The sequence below is a fragment of the Thamnophis elegans genome, chromosome 5 (genome assembly GCF_009769535.1).
Source record: "Thamnophis elegans isolate rThaEle1 chromosome 5, rThaEle1.pri, whole genome shotgun sequence".
In the NCBI taxonomy this organism is placed as follows: Eukaryota; Metazoa; Chordata; class Lepidosauria; order Squamata; family Colubridae; genus Thamnophis; species Thamnophis elegans.
In genome coordinates this window covers 23,734,957-23,755,153 of record NC_045545.1, presented here as the reverse complement: position 1 = coordinate 23,755,153, position 20,197 = coordinate 23,734,957, and the positions used below count along the sequence as shown (strand labels likewise).

The following is a 20,197-nucleotide window of genomic DNA, read 5'->3' as shown; positions in this document are numbered from 1 at the left end:
GTCAATTCCAACTGACTGCAATCTCCATTAAGTTTGGACAATTGTCCAACTGCAAAAATGAGGATGTTAGCAACCACAATACTCATTATATAAAGCCTTTAATCAGATAACCTTGATCTGAAGGCCCACTTTGGATTACCAACAGGAAGTTGTTGCTCATCCTGTTGTGAATGTTTATTTGGCCCCAGTGAGTGAAAAGTGCTTTGGATGTCAATCCATTTGCCACTGGTTATACTGTACATACTATAGATAAAAGAGGCTTCGAGTAACTGACACCTTCACTTGGTAACAAGATTACATTTTATGAATCACCAGGTTCACATTTAGACTCCCAATATGTTTTGTTTTCTTACAGTTCCATTAATTACACTATGACATAACTTTCCCATTCCTTTTAAATCTTTAATTTTGTGTCTGGCGTTATTATTTCAAAGTGTAAGGCAATCACTTGCTTTTCTGTAATATTTGTTCAAGAACTTTATTCAGGGGTGGTATTGACTTACCTTCGCAAATGTGACCTCTATGCATTCACACACCCTTTTGTGCATGCGCTTTTGGCAAAAAAAAGGGGGGGGGGGCTAAATGGGATGCCAGACGGGTTGGCGGGGCCATGCCTAATTTCCATTATCAGCTCAGGCAAACTGGTCCAAACGGGTAGAACACCACCTCTGGATTTATTTTTATTGGTTTTACATCCCTTTCATTTACAACTTTTTAACTTGCACTCATATTTTCCAAATTTATCTGTTGACTCATTGCAAAAAACACAAACATGTTACGGATTTGATGGGAGTTTAATTGACTTATAGCTTAAAGAAATCTTGAAGACTCTGCTGGTCTCATCAAAGAGCCAGTTTCTGGGGAAATCCCTGCTTTTCTGCTGGATTTGCAAGATGGCAGTAGGGTTCCATTAATGTAATTTTAACAGAAAACACCATTAGGTGAACTCTTGTCTTCAGCTCCCACTTTGAAGACTGCCCAAGGTTCCCAACACAATTTTGTTGACATTTAGCTAAAGACTACCTTTATGATGTAACTGATTTTTCTACTCAGTTGGAGGTCACTTAAAAAGGTTTAATTGTTGCTCTTTGAAAGGTCACTATTAGTAATTCTTTCAAGCCCCTCTTTGCAAAGTAAAGTGCTGATTAGCATTACTTTCAATCCTACCAGGATGTGACTCTACCAGTAATATCCACATGACATTCATAGAATATATCAAAATATTTGTCAAACTAAGTAAGATCCAAATGAACTGGGGTAAATTATACTGAGTTATTTTATTTTATTGCTGTATAACAATCATTTGTGGCTCTTTGTTATTAATTTACTCCAAAATGAGATGGGGAGGTAACTCTAACAAGGGCAAAACAGAAAAGAGAGTTCAAATCCTAGGCAAAACCAATATTTTCCATGTGCTCATCTTGAGGTTATATTATATTTCTTTTAATGCCTCTGTTTCAGTTGGTGAAGTATTTTGAAGAAATAAGTCTCAAACATATTGGGTTAGATCATGAGCTAAAGCCAGAGGGTTGGAATCAGATTTAGTTTTATTCAGTAGAATGATGAGTGATTCTAAAACAATGTTTTGGAAGAAACATTGCAAATTGCATCTCCTGCTCTTCACTGAAAGCAACTCCTGCTATTTATTGAAGGATACTGTTTTTTTTTAAAAAAAAGGTTTGTGCATAGATCAGAAAAAAGAGGTGATGCTACTTTTAAAGTTGATTCTTTAAAGCAGGGTTGAGGAACTATGCCCCTTTTATGGCTTGTGGACTTAAACTCCCAGAATGCCTGAGCTAGCCATGCTGGGATTTGAAATCCACAAGTCATAAAGGGCCCATAGTTTCCCCATCTGTGCTTTAAAGCATTGGAATCTTTCTAGCACTTTTTTTTTCCTGGCTCCTATTGTAACTTGAAAAAATTGGGTTCAGTGACCGGAAAAAAAACAACACCCATATTTAAGCAAGGACTAAATCATGTATTTTGAATCATTTTGAAAGACTTATTATGTTGAGATAATTAAAAAAAAATAAAGGTTAGCCTTTCAATGGCTACTCGTCTTGATAGGTGTCTATTATCTCTAGAATCTTATCATCCAGCTGTTGGAATTAAAAAATGGAAAGAGGATAATATCCCATTTTCTTCCAGAGTTACACAGAAGCCTGGATTTTACAGAATTTTATCCTGACCCAACAGATGTTGCCTTAAATCACATTAGACCCTTTCCAGGGGGATTAAATCTAGGTCTGATAGGGAGGCACAGGACTGAAATAGAGAAATAAGGATAGAACCAAAACAGAGTTACTTTTCATGGCAATTGGACAAAATTGTTATAAGCCATTTAAGATAGTCCTTGACTTATGATCACAACTGAGCCCAAAAATTCTGTTTCTAAGCAAGGCAGTAGTTAAGTGAGTTTTTCCCATTTTGCAACCTTTTTGCCACAGTGGTAAAGCAAATCACTGCAGTTATTAAGTGAACCATGCAGTCATTAGGTGAGTCTAGCTTCCCTCATGGACTTTGCTTGTCAGAGGTCAGCTGAGAAGGTTACAAATGGTGATCACACAACAATAGCACAGTGCAACCATCATAAATACATGCCAGCTGTCAAGAGCCAAATTTTGATCAGATAACAATTGGGGATGCTACAACAATTGCATGTGTGAAAACCGCAAGTCACTTGTTGAAGTTCTGCTGCAACTTCGAATAATGGTTAAATGAATGGTCATAAGTTGAGGACTACCTGTATATCTGTTGTAAGAAAAAGAGGGCAACCACAGTATTATTTTCAGAAAGGCCATCGTTATTCAGAAGCCAGCTATATTCAAATGGGGAATCTCCTTTTATTTGCTTCATCCCTTTAGGCCAACCATTTTTATGTCAGAACCTGTGGAACAGTGAAGTAAGATAACCGCTGTTCTCCCATTCTCCAAAGCCTTACTAACTCCCAGTTACAAGATGAGATTAAAAATAGCACTCATTTTCCAGTATCATCTTCCTTGCATGTTTATTATAGGGAACTGGAGTCTAGTTTAATGAAAAGAAGGGCCAGGGGAAACATGATAGCAGTGTTCCAATATCTCAGGGGTTGCCACAAAGAAGAGGGAGTCAAACTATTCTCCAAGGCACCTGAGGGCAGAAGAAAAAGCAATGGGTGGAAACTAATCAAGGAGAGAAGCAACTTAGAACTGAGGAGAAATTTCCTGAACAATTAATCAGTGGAACAGCTTGCCTCCAGAAGTTGTGAATGCCCCAACACTGGAAGTCTTTAAGAAGATGTTGGATAGCCATTTGTCTGAAATGGTATAGGGTTTCCTGCCTAGGCAGGGGGTTGGACTAGAAGACCTCCAAGGTCCCTTCCAACTTTGCTATTGTATTGTATTATTGAACATAGGGCTCTGCCAATGACTTGCAGATCTGTAATATGTGGTTTTGTCTTTCCATCTGTGTATATGTGTCTTTGCATGTGCATGTATATGTGTGTCTGTGTCTATGTATGTAGCTGTAGCTGTAACAGGACAAATTTGCCACAGCCAACTCATTCCGGTCAACTCATCACAGCCAACTCACCACGGGACAACTCTTTGAGGGACAATTTGATAATTCTATTTAATTATTTAAAACAAATAAAAATATTTTAATTTTTGTCATTCAGATTTCATTCTGTCCCTCCTTTTTCATCCCTTCTTTAATGATACTAGTCCACCATTTCTTTGATCTTAGTGTAACCCTTGTCTCGCAGTAAGTTGTCTTGCAACAATGTTCTGTCTCCCCTTCATGGCTCTTAACAAACGGCAAGACGAATAAACTTAAAAGGAAGTCTTTTTATCAGTTCTTGGTTCAGACTGGCTTTGAGCCCAAAAATAACATAAATACAGTCTCTGACTAGATAACGGAATGAAAAACAAAACAACTTTTACAAGCAATGCACTTCTCCAAGTGCGTGACCCGACAAAAGCGCGAACGTCATAAGCGCGCCGACAACACCGCGGTGCTAAAACTGCGATGTCAAAAGCGCGCCAACAACAGCGCGCCGACAACAGCGCGCCGACAGAAGCGCGATTTAATTTAAGGTAAGAGGTTAGGGTTAGGTTAGGTTTAGGTTTAGGTTTAGGGTTAGGGTTAGGGTTAGGTTTAGGGTTAGGTTTAGGGTTAGGTTTAGGGTTAGGTTTAGGGTTAGGTTTAGGGTTAGGTTTAGGGTTAGGTTTAGGGTTAGGTTTAGGGTTAGGTTTAGGGTTAGGTTTAGGGTTAGGTTTAGGGTTAGGTTTAGGGTTAGGTTTAGGGTTAGGTTTAGGGTTAGGTTTAGGGTTACGTTACAGCGCGCTTCTGTCGGCACGCTTTTGTCGGCGCGCTTTAGGGCTAATTCGTCGCTCATTTGTCGCGCGGTTTTGTCACCACGCTTTAGACACCGCGGTTTAGTCAGGCGCGCTTTTATTGTGCACGCATTTGTGGTGGAACCCTCCAAGTGTAGCCTTGAATCAGGGTTACAGGAAACACCAAAGCACTTATCCAAGTGTATCAAGCAATGTTGTACGCACGAAGGAACGTTGACTCCTGTGACTAGGGCGTGGCAGCATCCGTACTTTTATCTCCAAACCTGCCTCTAACAAGCCCCAGCTGCATAATGAATCTTGTATCCCGAAAAGACTCACAGCAGACATCTGCTGAGTCACAACATAACAAGTTGGCTGCGGTGAATTGGCCATGGTGAGTTGGTTGTGGAGAATTGTCACAGACATATATGTATACGTATATATGTGCGCCTATGCATTCACTGAATGAGTACCATAGAAAGTTAGGCCATCATATCTGGACTGCAAAACTCCAGACAATCATTACAGTAGACAGCGCCAAAGACATTATTTGATGCTATCTAGTAGATTTTACACTTCTATTTTACTCAAGGGTGGGGAAAAGCAGAGCTTATGATTATAATGACAGTATCCTCATACCATATACATTTAACAAATCTGTGTATTTAAAAAATTAAGAGCCTCGGCATCCACGTGGGTTTGAAGGGGTATACAGTACAAAGTAATAAGATAATGATACTGGATTGCCACTTTTCAAGGTTGCTTAATTGAATCTCCTTAACTTTCTTTCCATTGTTACAGGTAAATGCAAAATAACTCTTCATATTTCAATACAATGTATAACATCCATATCCTATCAGAGGAAAAACATAATTCTATAAATCAGGCAAGAGGACTACAATTTCTTGCCTTGCTGCTTCCATCAAGGGAAGGCCAAACTTGGACAACTGGGCAATGTTCTTGTTTCAGTGCTGGTTGAAGGGCAAAGGAGGCCCCTAACCTACATTGATTGATAGTGCCACCTTCAGCCACTGGAAATAATTGCTTTTTTAGAATCATTTTTAGAATGATTCAGGAGGAGCAGTATTTGATGTCCTCTAAATTTTGGTACTTACTCAGCCAGCCTTTACCTAAAGATGGCCTGTCTCATACTATGCTACCAATATGTCACTTCATTTTTGTCTACTAATTGTGCAAGTTGGATTGTGCCATTATTCCTAGATATTTGAAGAAGAGATCTTGCCCACAGAATGGGCTAGCATCATGGCTGGTATAAAAACTGTATTTGAAAACCAATGTGATTTTTTCTTCAGTTTTTTTTTTCATTTTTCTATACATAATACATATACTTTGGCCAGAAAATTGTTTAATTTATACATAAAAACAAGTGATTAATAAACAAAATACCTTAAAGTTAAAAAAAGGTTTCAATCACTATTTTTAAAAAAATTACTGACACTTTCATCAGAAAGATTCACCATTGTGTCTCATTGAGTGGGATTTAATTACCGATTTTCAAACAGGTTTCGAGATTTTTTTATTGCTTCCAAATTTCTCAGAGAAACACTATTCTAGGTTCCTGAGCAAATGTATTATTTTTGTTGACTTGTATGCAACAGAGTGAGAACAAGGAAAATAATAATTGTTAAAGCATACCTGATGGAGAAATATGTCTCCAAGAGATGGAAGGATCAGGTTTCCCTGTAGCTAAGCAGGCCAATGTGATGTTGCTTCCTTCATTTGCCACAATATCATTTGAGATATGACTTATCTTTGGAGAAACTGAAATAAAAGAACACAAAGCAATGAAAGATTTACTTATTCATGAAATTCCTTTAAGCTAATTAATTCAACAATGTCATCATTGTTAACAATAGGATATTTCCATAAGGTACCTTTCCTGATCCAGTAGCTTTCAGATGAATTGGATTTCATATCATATTATCCCAAACAACCACCATCCTTGTTCCAAAATTGTAATATCCAGAAAAATAAATTTTATGACCCACTGAAACTGAGAACTTCAACATGAAGTACTATATCTGAGGGGCTCTATTAGCATTCTACATTGTGTTTTGGTTAATACAACATTTAGTCTTACAGAGCTGCATGTATTTCAGGAATTCTGATTGTTTCATCACATATCAAGGAATGACTTTTTCTGTGAGGAATGTTTCTATATTTGAATACTTTGTGTCTACTTTTACACAGTACTGAAGTTGGAGGAAAAAGATTCTTTACTTGAATCTGCCCTAGTAAACTTACTACTGTAGTATCCCTGTAATAAATGTTCATGAATTTTATCCAACTCATCTTATCTTCATAAAAGTCTAATTAGTTAGTTTAGGCTGAAAAATAGTGACTGGTCCAAGATTACAGAAAGGATTTCATAGAACAACATAGGTTGAAACCTGGGCTTTCCCAGAGCTGAGTTGTAAATTATAGCGGCGTCATAGTTGAATGGATATAGCTTTACTCCTCATCTTTCAGGGGTTGCATACAGCCAGGAAGGACATGGACGTACAACATCCCCACAAACATGTATTACTTTCCACCTTATAGGTGGATAGAGATGTGAGCTCTCATCTTTCAGTTTTTCATTGTAAGAAGTAATTATTTCTGATTATTTATTTGTTAAATATATTTGCTGCTCATCTCACTGTGGGACTACTTTGGATGGCTTGATTATAACCAGGAATGCCTGATTTCAACCAGTACTTACCTTACAATAAAAAGTAAAGGTAAAGACTCCTCTCGCACATATGTGCTAGTCGTTCCTGACTCTAGGGGGAGGTGCTCATCTCCATTTCAAAGCCGAAGAGACAGTGCTGTTTGAAGATATCTCCATGGTCATGTTGCCGGCATGACTCAACACCAAAGGCCTATGGAAAGCTGTTACCTTCCCACCAAAGATGGTCCCTATTTTTCTACTTGCATTTCGAACTGCTAGGTTGGCAGAAGCTGGGACAAGTAACCGGAGTTGACTCCGTTACATGGCACTAAGAATTTGAACTGCCAAACTGCCGACCTTTCTGATCAACAAGCTCAGTGTCTTGCCAACAGAACCTCCAAAGTTACCTTACAATAGCCCCGTACAAAATGTCACTTATATCTTCTTGAAATTTTATTCCTGCAGAGGAAAGTAAAGGAAAAGAAACAAGGATTTCCCATTCCCTCTTACTAGAAATTGGACCATCATTGCTGTCCTAGCTAGAACATAAATATTTTCCAATAAGGTCATTTTTTTTCTATCAAGGGGATTGCTAACAGAGGGTAATATGTTAAATCATTTCACATAGCATCAAAGGTAAATGGTAGCCAGGCCTCAGCTGAAGTGAGTGGAAACGACTTGTTGTTCCCTTTCTTTCTCATGCTCTTTTTTCTAGTTTTCTTTCTGACATCTTCCTCTCCCCACTTTCTCTGTGTCTCATATTTTCCAGATATTAATATATTTTCAAATACACATCACTTGCTCTTTTCTGCCTCTTGCCAACAGAACCTCCAAAGTTAGGAGGAATCAATATTTAGATGGTCAGTAATACAGTGTGGTCTTCTAATGATCATCAGTATATGAAGAACCCTCCCTGCCCAGCTCTAATTTTATGTATTAAGTTCCCTTGGTTAAACAGCTCTACAAAAATTATACATCAGCAGAATCAATAGGAAATAATTCTAACCAGCTTTCTTTCACAAGAGTTGTTGCAAGGCTACATCAACACATACCGATCAATTTAAGGCAGTCTTCCAGGACAGAAAGGAGTGCAAGGAATGTTTATTGAATCTAGCCTCAGAACATCACCCTTTTCATGCTGCCTCCTTAGAAAGCAACCGTCCAGCAATTTTCATGCCTTTTTTAAATTTTTGCCTTTTAAAATTTATGCTAAGTACCATTTCTCAGTAGATAGGAGGGCTATTGCTCCATTCTGCTTCCTAGAGATGGGAAAAGAATTTGACAATGTCTCCTGTTTATTTCTACAATACAATTTGTTTACATGTGGGCACAGTTTCAGTGATTGATTTTTCCCAAGGAGACTTACATTTGAAGTGCTGCGTAACAACAAATGACACGGTAAACACTTGGAAGGACCAAGCTGTGCAAAGCCACTTTTAGTCCTCTGGGAGTCTTTAAAGGGAGCAGAGTGTGGATTGTTGCCAGATTTAAGCACTCTAAGAAGGGATTTCTGCATACAAGAACATGGACTATGCCTTATTTTCTTCGCAGCCCTCATTCTTTCCCCACTGTGCACACTGGAACCTCAATAGGTGGAGAGAGCATCTCTCTAATATATGTTCCTGGAAAGAGATGAAAGCAAAATGATGCATTCATGCCCTACATGTTGCCCTGCAGGAAACAGAATAGTGGAGAAGTTCTTTCTTTTTCTTTCTTCTTCTTCCATCTTCCTCCTCCTCCTCCTCCCTCTTCCTTCTCTTCCTTCTCCTTCCTCTTCTTCTTCTCCTCATCCTACCTTTCCCCCCTTCCTTTATTTTATCTAAATGCTGCTGCATAGGGGCAACCACATTTTTAAAAACTATAATAGCTATTTTGGTGCCTTGGCTGAACATACTGAATAAAAAGAAGACGGGGTTTAAATTGTTTTAAATGCAGAGGCAGTTATTCTTAAGAGGTGTGGGATTCCCTGATGATGAAGTAAATATGATGCACACATTTGTTGTTCCTAAAACTCTGGTTAATTCAGACTCTAATAACTCTCAAAACAGATTTATGTGCCACAAGCTGCAAAAGAGGCTTCAATAGACACTGCACTAGGTTATCTATCTCCGGACTGACATTTATCCTGTGTTATTTTATTAACAGGGAGGGTTAATTAAACATTGTCTCTTAGCTACTTAAAGTAGGGGTTACCAACCTTTCAGACCTCAGACCACTAAATTCATAATTTTTAATCCTGCGGACCACTAATATGATTTTTTAAAAAGATAAATAGTATTTAGTGCAAAATAAAAAATGCAAATATTTTTTCTGTGGAGCACCAAAATTTTCTTGCAGACCACCAATTGGTGACTGCAGATTTAAAGTATTTGGACATATGGCAGATCCTCAGATGATACAGGCTCAAATTTGTCTTTCTTCCTCTTCTTCCTCCTCCTCATTTTTTTTTTAAATTAATCATACAAGAACTTGTTCATGGACTGTATGTTAAAAGTATAAATTAGTGCCAGAGTACTCTATTGAGTATGTCAATGCTTTAACAAATTCAAAATGCCCCTCCCTTCAACAGAATTGCTGTCCTAATCATCTGGATCAGATCATTTTTACTCTTGGCAAATTTATATACCATTAATTTGCCGGTAACTAGTTTCATAATTAACCACCACTACATCTTGTTCCTCCAGACCTCAGCACTTCTTTTGTACTGACCAAACCAGTGCAGTTTAGATAGCATTCGATTCTCATAGTTAAACAAATATTAAGCCTAATTAAACAGAGACACAGACATTGATTCTTATTTCTTCTTTGCAATTCAATTTAAAAAGTACATTTTGAATTAAGGTTATGTCCAAATGGTTCAAAAGCATAAAACAAAAAGGTAAGTGTCAAATTGGAAAAAAAAGAGATAATTTCTCAATAATTTTCCTGAAAAGTAGAAAGTGTACAAAAGGCTAGAGATAAAGGTGGTGGACTGGCCCAATCCATCATATGCACTGCTTGTATTTTTTCAATCATCTCCAGATTTCCCTGATTCATCAGTACAGAGTTATATATAATACATTATCCACTGATTGTACAAATGTTAAAACTTCATGTGAATACTATTTTATAATTCAGGAGAAAAAGCAGAAGATAAACTTTTTTTAAAAAAACAACTCTCTGGTATAACTCCCTCATCTTGCTATATATGTAAATAGAGATTTGTGGGTTTCATTTTGACTAGCTAACTTTCAATGAAGGAAAAAACAGAGCAAAATGCAGAAATTGAAATGTGACTGCGCAGCTTGCCACAACTTCATTAAAGTGTTACATTCAACAGCACTATCTGAAGTGAGAACAGCAGCAGAAATATATCCCACAGCAAGTGTCAGCAGCAAAAAAAGTACAGCTGACAATTAGCAACCACCTCATCCTTAGGACTGAGACTCTTGTACAGTTGAAAGTCTTTTTTAACAGGAGTGCCTGTCAGGTGTGGCAAAAATACTCAAGATAAGTGGCCATAGTGTTACAATTGAAACTCCACATACAAAATATAGGCAAGGCTTCAATCACATCCTTGGGGCCAACATCTTGACCTGGTTGCCAACACTCAGGGAACATCTTAGTTTCAACAAATGCATAGTAGGCACATTTTACAAAACTCTAAAGCAAATCAGTAGGCTCACACATTTGAGCAACTGTAGTCTTAAAAGAACAGGGTTAAAAGTAGCTTTATCATATTCTGCACAGAAAACAACTCTTTTGATATATTTTTTATGCCAAGCTTGGACAGGAAAGATCATAGAATACAAAGTCCTTAGTGCTACCTTACTAAGTTGCAGAGCACGCTACTGACAGAAGTGCTGTGATTTGCCAAGTGAATTCATTATTACCCAGGCATGAAGAGATTTTTTCAGTTTTCCTCATGCAATATTTCACTCCTTGCTGTGCTACTTTTCTAAAGATACCATACAATCTGTCAGACCAGGTGCAAATTGGAAAATTTCAATCAGATTAAATATTTTTTTTAAAAAAAATCAGTTTGAATAAGCAATACACTGACTTTACGTCACACGATATTAAAAACTATCGTGTGTCCTCCAAAATAAGACAGGGTCTTATTTTCTTTTGACCTCCAAAATAAGCACTGAGCCTTATTTTTGGGGAGGTCTTATTATTTTTGAGGTGCAGGAGGCAGCAACCATGGTCACCTCATGGCTGCTGCTGTGTTGCAATATTTTCAGGGAGGGCTTATTTTGGGGGGTGGGCTTATTTTAGTGCAAGTGCTCAAAAGCCTGATTGGGCTTATTATCCAGGGAGGTCTTATTTTGGGGAAAACAGAGTACCTTCATTGTGCTAAAACCTTGACACAAATATATGTTAAATAATTACACATTTATTTAATAATTATTAAACTGCTACATATTAAAGGTAACTATATTTAAAGGTAAAAATATTTACATTCTTATATCCACAAAGCTCATGTTTGTATTACATGATTGACTATTGGTGTAAAATGGAGTGCAAAATTGTTTTGAGTGTTTTTTTAAATTTATTTTTGCCTTAATTGAAGCTATACAAGGCCCTCATAATTTCTAGTAGTGGACATTTTGAATTTAAAACATAGGAAATGGATTCAGAGCACATGCGTTGAGTTAAATGATAAGTTATATTTCCCTGACATCTCTGGGGAATTCCATCTATGTTTGGCTGATTTCTTATTGATGTTCTGTTTACATTACTTCTTGGAAGGAGTGGATGAGCTGCTGAGCTATCCATGGGATTGTTCCCGTGTATCTTTAATGTTGTCCCACAGCTAAGGTGGCATTTTGAGAGCTGAAGGCTATGAAGCAATTAGAAGGTTAGGATGGAGGATTAGAGTCTAAATAGAGGGACTTTATTGTAGAGTCAAATTTGACTAAATACATGCTAAAAGTCCTGATGATTTTTTTTGTGGCAAAAACTATAGCTCTCAGTTCAGTCAATTGTTTCAATCAGGGAGGAATGTTAATAGAGACCTAATAATAGTAATAATAATAATAGACCTTGGAGATCAGAATGGCAAATACTCAGAAGCTTGCTTTTCCATTTACTAATATAAGATCAAAATCTGACTATAGATAAAAAGTAAAATAATCAGCAGTAGGTAGGATACACTTAGGGTACCATTTTTGAAGTATGTTTCTCTTTTAATAATTATACACAATTTACATCTTTGGAATCAATTATTCTTAACATATTTTTCTATGTATTTTTCCCATTATATACCGTATTTAGATGCAACTAATTTTAATATAGGTTTCCTTCCTTCCTTCCTTCCTTCCTTCCTTCCTTCCTTCCTTCCTTCCTTCCTTCCTTCCTTCCTTCCTTCCTTCCTTCCTTGTAACTTCAGAAAGCCTGCATCATTCATATGAAGTTTAGAACAACGGAGACACAAGCAGAATCTGTGCCATGTTACCTGGGCCTTAGCAAAGCCCCCTTATGGTCCTGTATATTTATTGATGAATTTCCCTATTACTGACAGATTTATAGTATATAGTGATAAATAAATACTAAACTGATTATTGCAGACCATTTCTTGGAATGTATTCTTTGTTGAATCAGATTTGAAACAGTTCTTCCAAATATTTTTGGAGTGTGCCCAACCTTACTTCCATACCCATAATATAATTCTTCCTACTTTAATTATTTCTGTCAAAATGGAATCAAGATAATTATTCTACAATACTTTATTTAAATAGTTGGAGCACTTTGATGAAATACTGGTCTTCCATCAACTATGACTAAAACTGAGTAACATCATAGCTTCTTTAATGAATATCATCAATATGCTGGAGGATATTCAGTGTAAAAATGAGGACATGAATCCTGGACATGAAGTCTAAATTAGGGGGTGGGGGAGAGAATACAGAATGAATGGATAACAGGTTGAAAAATTCAGTGATACTTCAGGGGTAGAATACAGTTTAATTAGAAGGATTTGGGAAAAAAAACTTTATTTTAAAAAGGTTTAATCTAGCACAAGGAGTGATTGAAAAGCATCAAAAGATCACTGATAGGAACTGACTATGTGTTTGATATTTTTAAATTTTAGTGTGAAACGCAATGTAGTAACACAAAGTATGGCTGTGCTATGTTAAAATGCTGTGACAAAGAAAACAATGACTCTCATACACATTTCTTATGTAAATAAAAATTAGTAATTTCTCATTGCCAAATCAATTTCTTGATTTTAAAACAATTTTAAGGAAATTACAAGAAAACCCAAAACATAATAATTATATTACACAAACAAAAAGCTTCTGATTAAAAGAGCAAGTTAATTTAAACATATTTATATGTGTAATTTTTAAATTTTCATTTTTCTAGTTATTAATTCCTTAAAATACTACAGGGATCAACAAAATGGAGTAAAACTGCTACATATGCCATTTCATTTTTTTATTATGTTAACGTTATAAACTTACAAAAATTACTAACACTTTTTTTTAAAGCATTCATTTACTAAATGGCTGCCAGCTTGCATTGGTGTGCCATTTGCCAAATAAGACAAGATTTTAGTTGTTTTCACTCATGATCTCTTTGCCTTCTAGTTGAAGTGATGATTACTTTATTTGCTGGAAACCTTTGCCTAAAGAGATGCTAACATGAAAACTACCAGTATAGAGAAGTCCTTGTGCCGGGATCTGATTCATCTTCATGAATGAATGCATGTCAGCTGACTTTTAGATTTATACAATTTACAAGCTAAGAACTATACATATACTCATCACTTTCAATTACAATATCAGTACAAAATCACTGCCGAAACCTGTGATGGTAAAACTATGGCATGCATGCCTGAAGTGGTACGTGGAGCCATGTCACCTGGCGTTGCCTGTTCCTCTTTTGAGTTTCTGGTGCGCATGCACAGACGATGATCAGCTGGCCTTTGTGCATGCAGCAGTGCTGGAAAGTGGAAGAGCTGGTCTTTCATTTTCTGGCATGAGCATCTGCGCCATTCAGCTGATCATTGCATACATGCGTGCCAGTAACCCAGAAGTTTATTTTTTGGCATATGCATGCCCCCTGGGTAGCATTTTCTATGTTGCAGTTCCAACAAGCATGTGTGCATGTGCACTCCCTTTTTGGCACTCAGTGCCGAAAAGGTTCTCCATCATTGGCCTAAACATTGCTTTATCAAATGCAAATACAGTTTAAACTTTCCTATTCAAAAGAAATAATAGTGTACAATAGTAAGTGAACCAGAAATATGATGATAAGCAATTGTGAAATTCTTGAAATTCTCAGAAATATAAGAAATGTGTACATGTGAAGAGAAGTCCCTGCCTCTTTAGATACTAATATGTTGTTTGGGGATGACTTTAAAAAAATCTGTACGTTGTGTGTCCAGCTGGTTAAAATCTAACCTGTGAATATCACACTCCTTTACATATCATTCATACCTGTGACTTTTCTCGGTGGTTAGAATGTGAGATGGAAGCAAATTTGTTTCTCATAAAGCTATTGGAGAGAATAATGCCTGCACATTATAACTCCTATTCTAAATGCACAAAAACAAGAAATTTAGATTAAAAAATACTGGATTACAAGTTTGGGTCATCTAGCAGGACAAATAGGGACAGAACTAAATATCCAGAACTGCAGTTAAACTTGACCAACTGGGTCATGTCAATACTAACAATATTCCCAGGAATGGAACCACCAATATTTAAAAGGATTTTATAAAGCGTGCCATGAAACTGTATTCACAACCTTTTTTTAAAAGGAGTTTTTAGTCATATCATTCTCCAGGTTAAAGTCTTGCATGATCCAATCAATACAAAATGGCAAGATTCATGCTCGGTATTAGAAGACAAGATAAAAAGACCTGCACATGGATTAGAGAACAAACAAAAGGATACAACATCATCAAGAGAGTAAAATAATTGAAATGGAAATGGGCTGGTCACATAACAAGAGGAACTGATGGCAGGTGGACTAAGGCAGTCACAGAGTGGATCCTACATGATAAAAAGCATCCACGAAAGAGACCTAAAACAAGATTGATAGATGACAACTGTAGGCCCAATTGGCAAAGGAAGGCTCAGGATCATATTGGTTGGAAACAAGCAGAAGAGGCCTTCATCCTGCAGTGGGTAGACAGTGGCTAAAATGATGATGATGATGATTCAATCCTGAAAAAAGTTTGTCGGTTCTGTAGTTTGAAAGAATTAAATTTAAAATAAAATGGTGAAAATACCTGTCCAAGTTACAATGGTATCTAAGACTAGCCTCTTGAAATACTTCTCTAATGTAAATACAAGAACAATCTATTAATTACACTAGGAAACACCACAGCTGCTATAATTGAAAACAATCTTAGAATAGGATAGTTTTGCCATTATTTATAAAATCACTAGCATCCTTGAGTAAGAGAAGACAAATGATATTCCTTTTCTATCTCTACTTTGTTTTGTTTCTTTCTGGCAATACTTACTGCCTACTGACAATAACTGTCATGTTCTTAGTATTGGAATCTATAGTAAATTCAGATAGAAATCACACACACCCTCTAAAAATCTGGACATTTTTCACACATTTAAGGCAATTCATACATTCAAAGGATTGCTGAATCCAATTTACTAAATCTGTCAGTTTAAATTACAAACCATATTCCTGGCTTCTAATCCCATTAGCTATAAACAAGAAAACCTGGATCATGCTAATATTGTAGCGCCAGGCACATTTAGAATTAAGGACCAAAGAGCACAGTGAGAAATATTTCTAAAGCTTAGCCTACAATCCTCTTTTATGCAAACTTATTCACACGATTGGACTCAACTGGGTCAAATTTGTTTATTTATGTGTGTTCTTCATATTCTGCTTCATATCCTTCCTTTTACACCTTAGCAGCCATGTTTGCCTTTTCTTGCTCTATCTGCTTGTGCCTTATGTAAATTTGAACTAAGGATGTGCTTGTGATGCCAGAGTATTAGTACATAGGCAATAAACACTGTTTTAGTGAGGCTCTGCCACCCCTGACTGCATGTCCCTGATCTATATCTATATCTATATCTATATCTATATCTATATCTATATCTATATCTATATCTATATCTATATCTATATCTATATCTATATCTATATCTATATCTATATCTATATATCATATCTATCTATCTATCTATCTATCTATCTATCTATCTATCTATCTATCTATCTATCTATCTATCTATCATCTATCTATCTATCTATAGATCTATAGATCTATCTATCTATCTATGTATCTATCTACCTATCTACCTATCTATCTATCTATCATCTATCTATCTATCTATCTATCTATCTATCTCTCTATCTATCTATCTCTATCTCTATCTCTATCTCTATCTCTATCTCTATCTCTATCTCTATCTCCATATACATATACATATACATATACATATACATATACATATACATATACATACCTACAACATACACACATACACTAACTTATTTGCCAGAAATTTGAAGCTGTATGAAGATGATAGGTTAGTCTTAAACTGGTTTGTGAAGAATTTGGGGTAAAGAAGGAGCAACCTCCCCTGATTTATAAAATGTTCTCAGTGAAAAAGAGGAAGGAGAAACAAGTCTGCTACTGATGTCTTTTGTATGCCAGGAAGGGCATTAACCACAAATGACTTCAAATGGGCCAGTTGGATACTCCATTAACCACCCAGAAGTCTCCTCATTTGGGGATATCACCATACCAACTATCCAATATCAAGTTATCATATCAAAAAATTCACTATATTACCCATCACAAAAAAGTTCTGTTTGTATTTTACCCTTCTTATGCTGATCTATGACCATAATAAAGATGTGAACTCCCTAATGGAAAGATGAGATAGAAATGCCGTAAAGAATTAAATAATTAATTTTAAAAAGCACTTATTGTTGAAATTATATCCACTGTCCCAAGTATTAATCCATCACTTGAACAAATGAAAAGCAGTGGATTGGTGCATTAAAAACATGTCACCAATTAGATGGAATTAGTTCTGAACAATATATGCAAGCTGTTTTGGTTTCTCAAGCAGAACCAAGGGTCCGATATGAATAAAGTTCATCCTGCTTTCCTTTTTGGGGGCTCATTTGCAGTTAACGCCTTTCTTAATATTTGCTGGTGCTTGTAGGGACTACAGAAATCATTGAATAAATTAATGCCATTTCTAAAGAGCTTCAAATCAATGTACAGTGGCAAGAGGAACATTAAAATATTGTTATTTCTCCTCCAGGCTCTTTGCTAAGTGGAACTGTAATATCCCTTTGCTTCTAAAACTGATAAAAAATGATTCAATAATGAAGTCAGTGGAGGGCTAGTCAAGGCTGCCCTTTTGTAAATGATCTCAAGAAATGAAGCAGAGCAGTGGAAATAACAATAGCAGCAACTTGATTTAGATCTCGGAGTTGGGCAACCAAGGGTTTAATACTTGCAAGCTGTTCTTTGGTCACAGCATGGCACATAGAAAGTATAATAAAAGCTTTAGATTAAATCTACCTGTAGAAAGCAGAAGACCTTACTATTTAGCAACAAATACCCAGACCTTATATTCCAATTTCTAAGCTGTATCTCAGTAATTGCTATACTGTCCCTATAAAGTAGGGATTCCAGATCCAGGCTGCCAAAAATGGACAATGATAATATTACAGCAAAGAGTTAAGTGTGTTTGTTATCTCTTTGCTGTCTAGCCTACGGACACTATATTAGGATGGAGGGTTTGTGTGTGTGTGATGGGAGAGGGAGTGAGGTTATTTGTAGGTGACGAAAGATTGAAATTGGCTTTTCAAGTATTTCCATTATTTGCACACATTTAATGGACGTTTAGCTGTATTGCAAGTCACCCATCCATAACTACCAACAACTTGATAGAATGGAGATTGCCACATCTTGCACAGCAGGCAGCCAATGTTACTACTGATCATCTTAGAGGAAGGTGTCACTGGCAGCCTTCTCTAAAGCATCATGGAGTTTGATATGCCAAAGAGACAATGGTTTTCCCTCCCCTTCCGCCATTCTCTTCAACCATTTCAGCCCTTTTCACATCAAGGATTAGGACAATTTTCGATCCAAAATTCACCTTTTCCCTTTCCTGTCTCATTTGGGGAATGTTAAGAATGAAATATTAATCTACATATTGTATGTACCATACATGTGTACAGATTGGGTCTAAATGTGTTAGCAAATCTCAGTCAGCCTCTGTTTTGCTGCTTGCTTTTCAGCTGCCATTGAAACAGGGAGGGGGGGCATAGTATTTGGGTGTGGGAAATATTCTGTACAGGAGAGACTGTAAGAAGGGAGTTGTTCTCACCATCTACTGCGCATGTGGCAGGGAGAGGAGTTTTCCGCCAAGGCCAACTGTCCGGCATATCAACCTGATGATGATTTTTTAATTTTTTTTAATTTTTATTACATAAACAACACATACACACAACAATGAAAAGAAAAAAACAAAAAAGAAAAAAAGACCCATCATCACATACAGCATGTCATTTGGTTACAGGTGTTTAAACATTTATCATTCTTATACATTTATTATTTCATTTAATAGGTTATAATATACAGTTTGGGTTGCTTCGTTTACCATCCCTTCCTCCTGTTATAACACCACCTTATTTTCCCTTTCTTTTCTCCCTTCCTCCCTTCTCTACTTTCTTCTTTCCTCCTCTCCTTTCCCTTCCTTCTTCCTGTACCTTTCTCCTACTCCTGCTCTTCCTCTTCCTATCCTCTTTCCTCCTCTTTCTCTCCTTTCCATCCTCCTCTCCTTACCTCTTTCTTTCCACCCTCTCTCCCTTCTCTACTTTCTTCCTTCCTCCTCTCCTTCCCCTTCCTTCTTCCCTTACCTCTCCTTTGCTCCTGCTCTTCCTCTTTCCCTTCCTACCCTCTTTCCTTCCTCTTCTCTCCCTTCCATCCTCCTTTCCCTTCCCTTTCCTTTCTCCCTCCCTCCCTTCTCTACTTTCCTCCTTCCTCCTCTCCTTCCCCTTCCTTCTTCCTGTACCTTTCTCCTACTCCTGCTCTTCCTCTTCCCCTTTCTACCCTCTCTCCTCCTCTTTCTCTCCTTTCCATCCTCCTCTCCTTACCTCTTTCTTCTTTCCCCCGTCTTCCTTTCATTCTCTCCTCCTCTCTCCCTTTCTTTTTCTGTTGTTGGTGTATCTATTTTAAATCTCAGTTTATGTTTCCTTGGGATGGTATTTCCGCCAACCCAAACATAATTTAATATCATCTCTTATTCCCTTACCTGTGCTAATCTATCCTAACTATATTTCCCCCCCCCACACACACACTTTGTATCTCTCTGTTATATATATACTTATATATTTAATACACACAACAATTAAAAAAACACAAAAAAGAAAAAAAACACATAAAGAAAAAAACCATCATCACATACAGCATGTCGTTTGGTTACAGGTGTTTTAACATCCATATTCTCGAATGATATTTACCATCTCAGACTTTTCATCTAGTATAACTAAATACCTCACTTTCATTCTACAATATATATTCAGTTACCATTAATATTATTTTTTCCCAGAAAATATGCTTATGTTCATTATTATTAGAGCCGAGGTGGCGCAGTGGTTAAATGCAGCACTGCAGGCTACTGCTAGATCAGCAGTTCAGCAGTTCAAATCTCACCGGCTCAGGGTTGACTCAGCCTTCCATCCTTCCGAGGTGGGTAAAATGAGGACCCGGATTGTTGGGGGCAATATGCTGACTCTCTGTAAACCACTTAGAGAGGGCTGAAAGCCCTATGAAGCGGTATATAAGTCTACTGCTATTGCTATTGCTATTATCCTTGTACATCATACTTTCAAACAGAAGTCTTATTCCTTCATTTTTCAACAAAATATTCTAAATAGTCGCTACATATATATACTAATTTTCAATTATTCCCTTATTAAAATTATTTATCAACAACAGGATATCATTATAGTACATTCTTAACATTATACATTATATCACTAGTCCTCTATTAAGTATACATAAAATCATTATTATCCTTATCCTTTTTAAGGCAAAAAGTTCTAAAATATTCAATTCATAGATATATTAATTTTTCATTGTATCATTGTTAATTTATTTCACAGCATAATTGTGTTATCATTTAACTTCTTCAATTAAAGCATGAGTAAAGCATTTTTTTCATTTCCAAGTTTTTCCCCCTAGCCACTGATAAAACAAGTCCCCATATCTTATAAAATTACT

General features: G+C 36.6%; 1 protein-coding gene across 2 annotated transcripts in view; it reads right to left on the bottom strand.

Moving 5' to 3' along the window:
• The window catches only part of NEGR1 (neuronal growth regulator 1), a 547,611-nt gene that overhangs the window by 180,364 nt on the left and 347,050 nt on the right, over positions 1-20,197 (bottom strand). For both annotated transcript variants that reach the window (XM_032218388.1, XM_032218389.1), the window contains exon 3: positions 5,970-6,095. In XM_032218388.1, the coding sequence (XP_032074279.1) occupies positions 5,970-6,095 (126 nt within the window). The remainder of the gene's footprint in view (positions 1-5,969; positions 6,096-20,197) is intronic.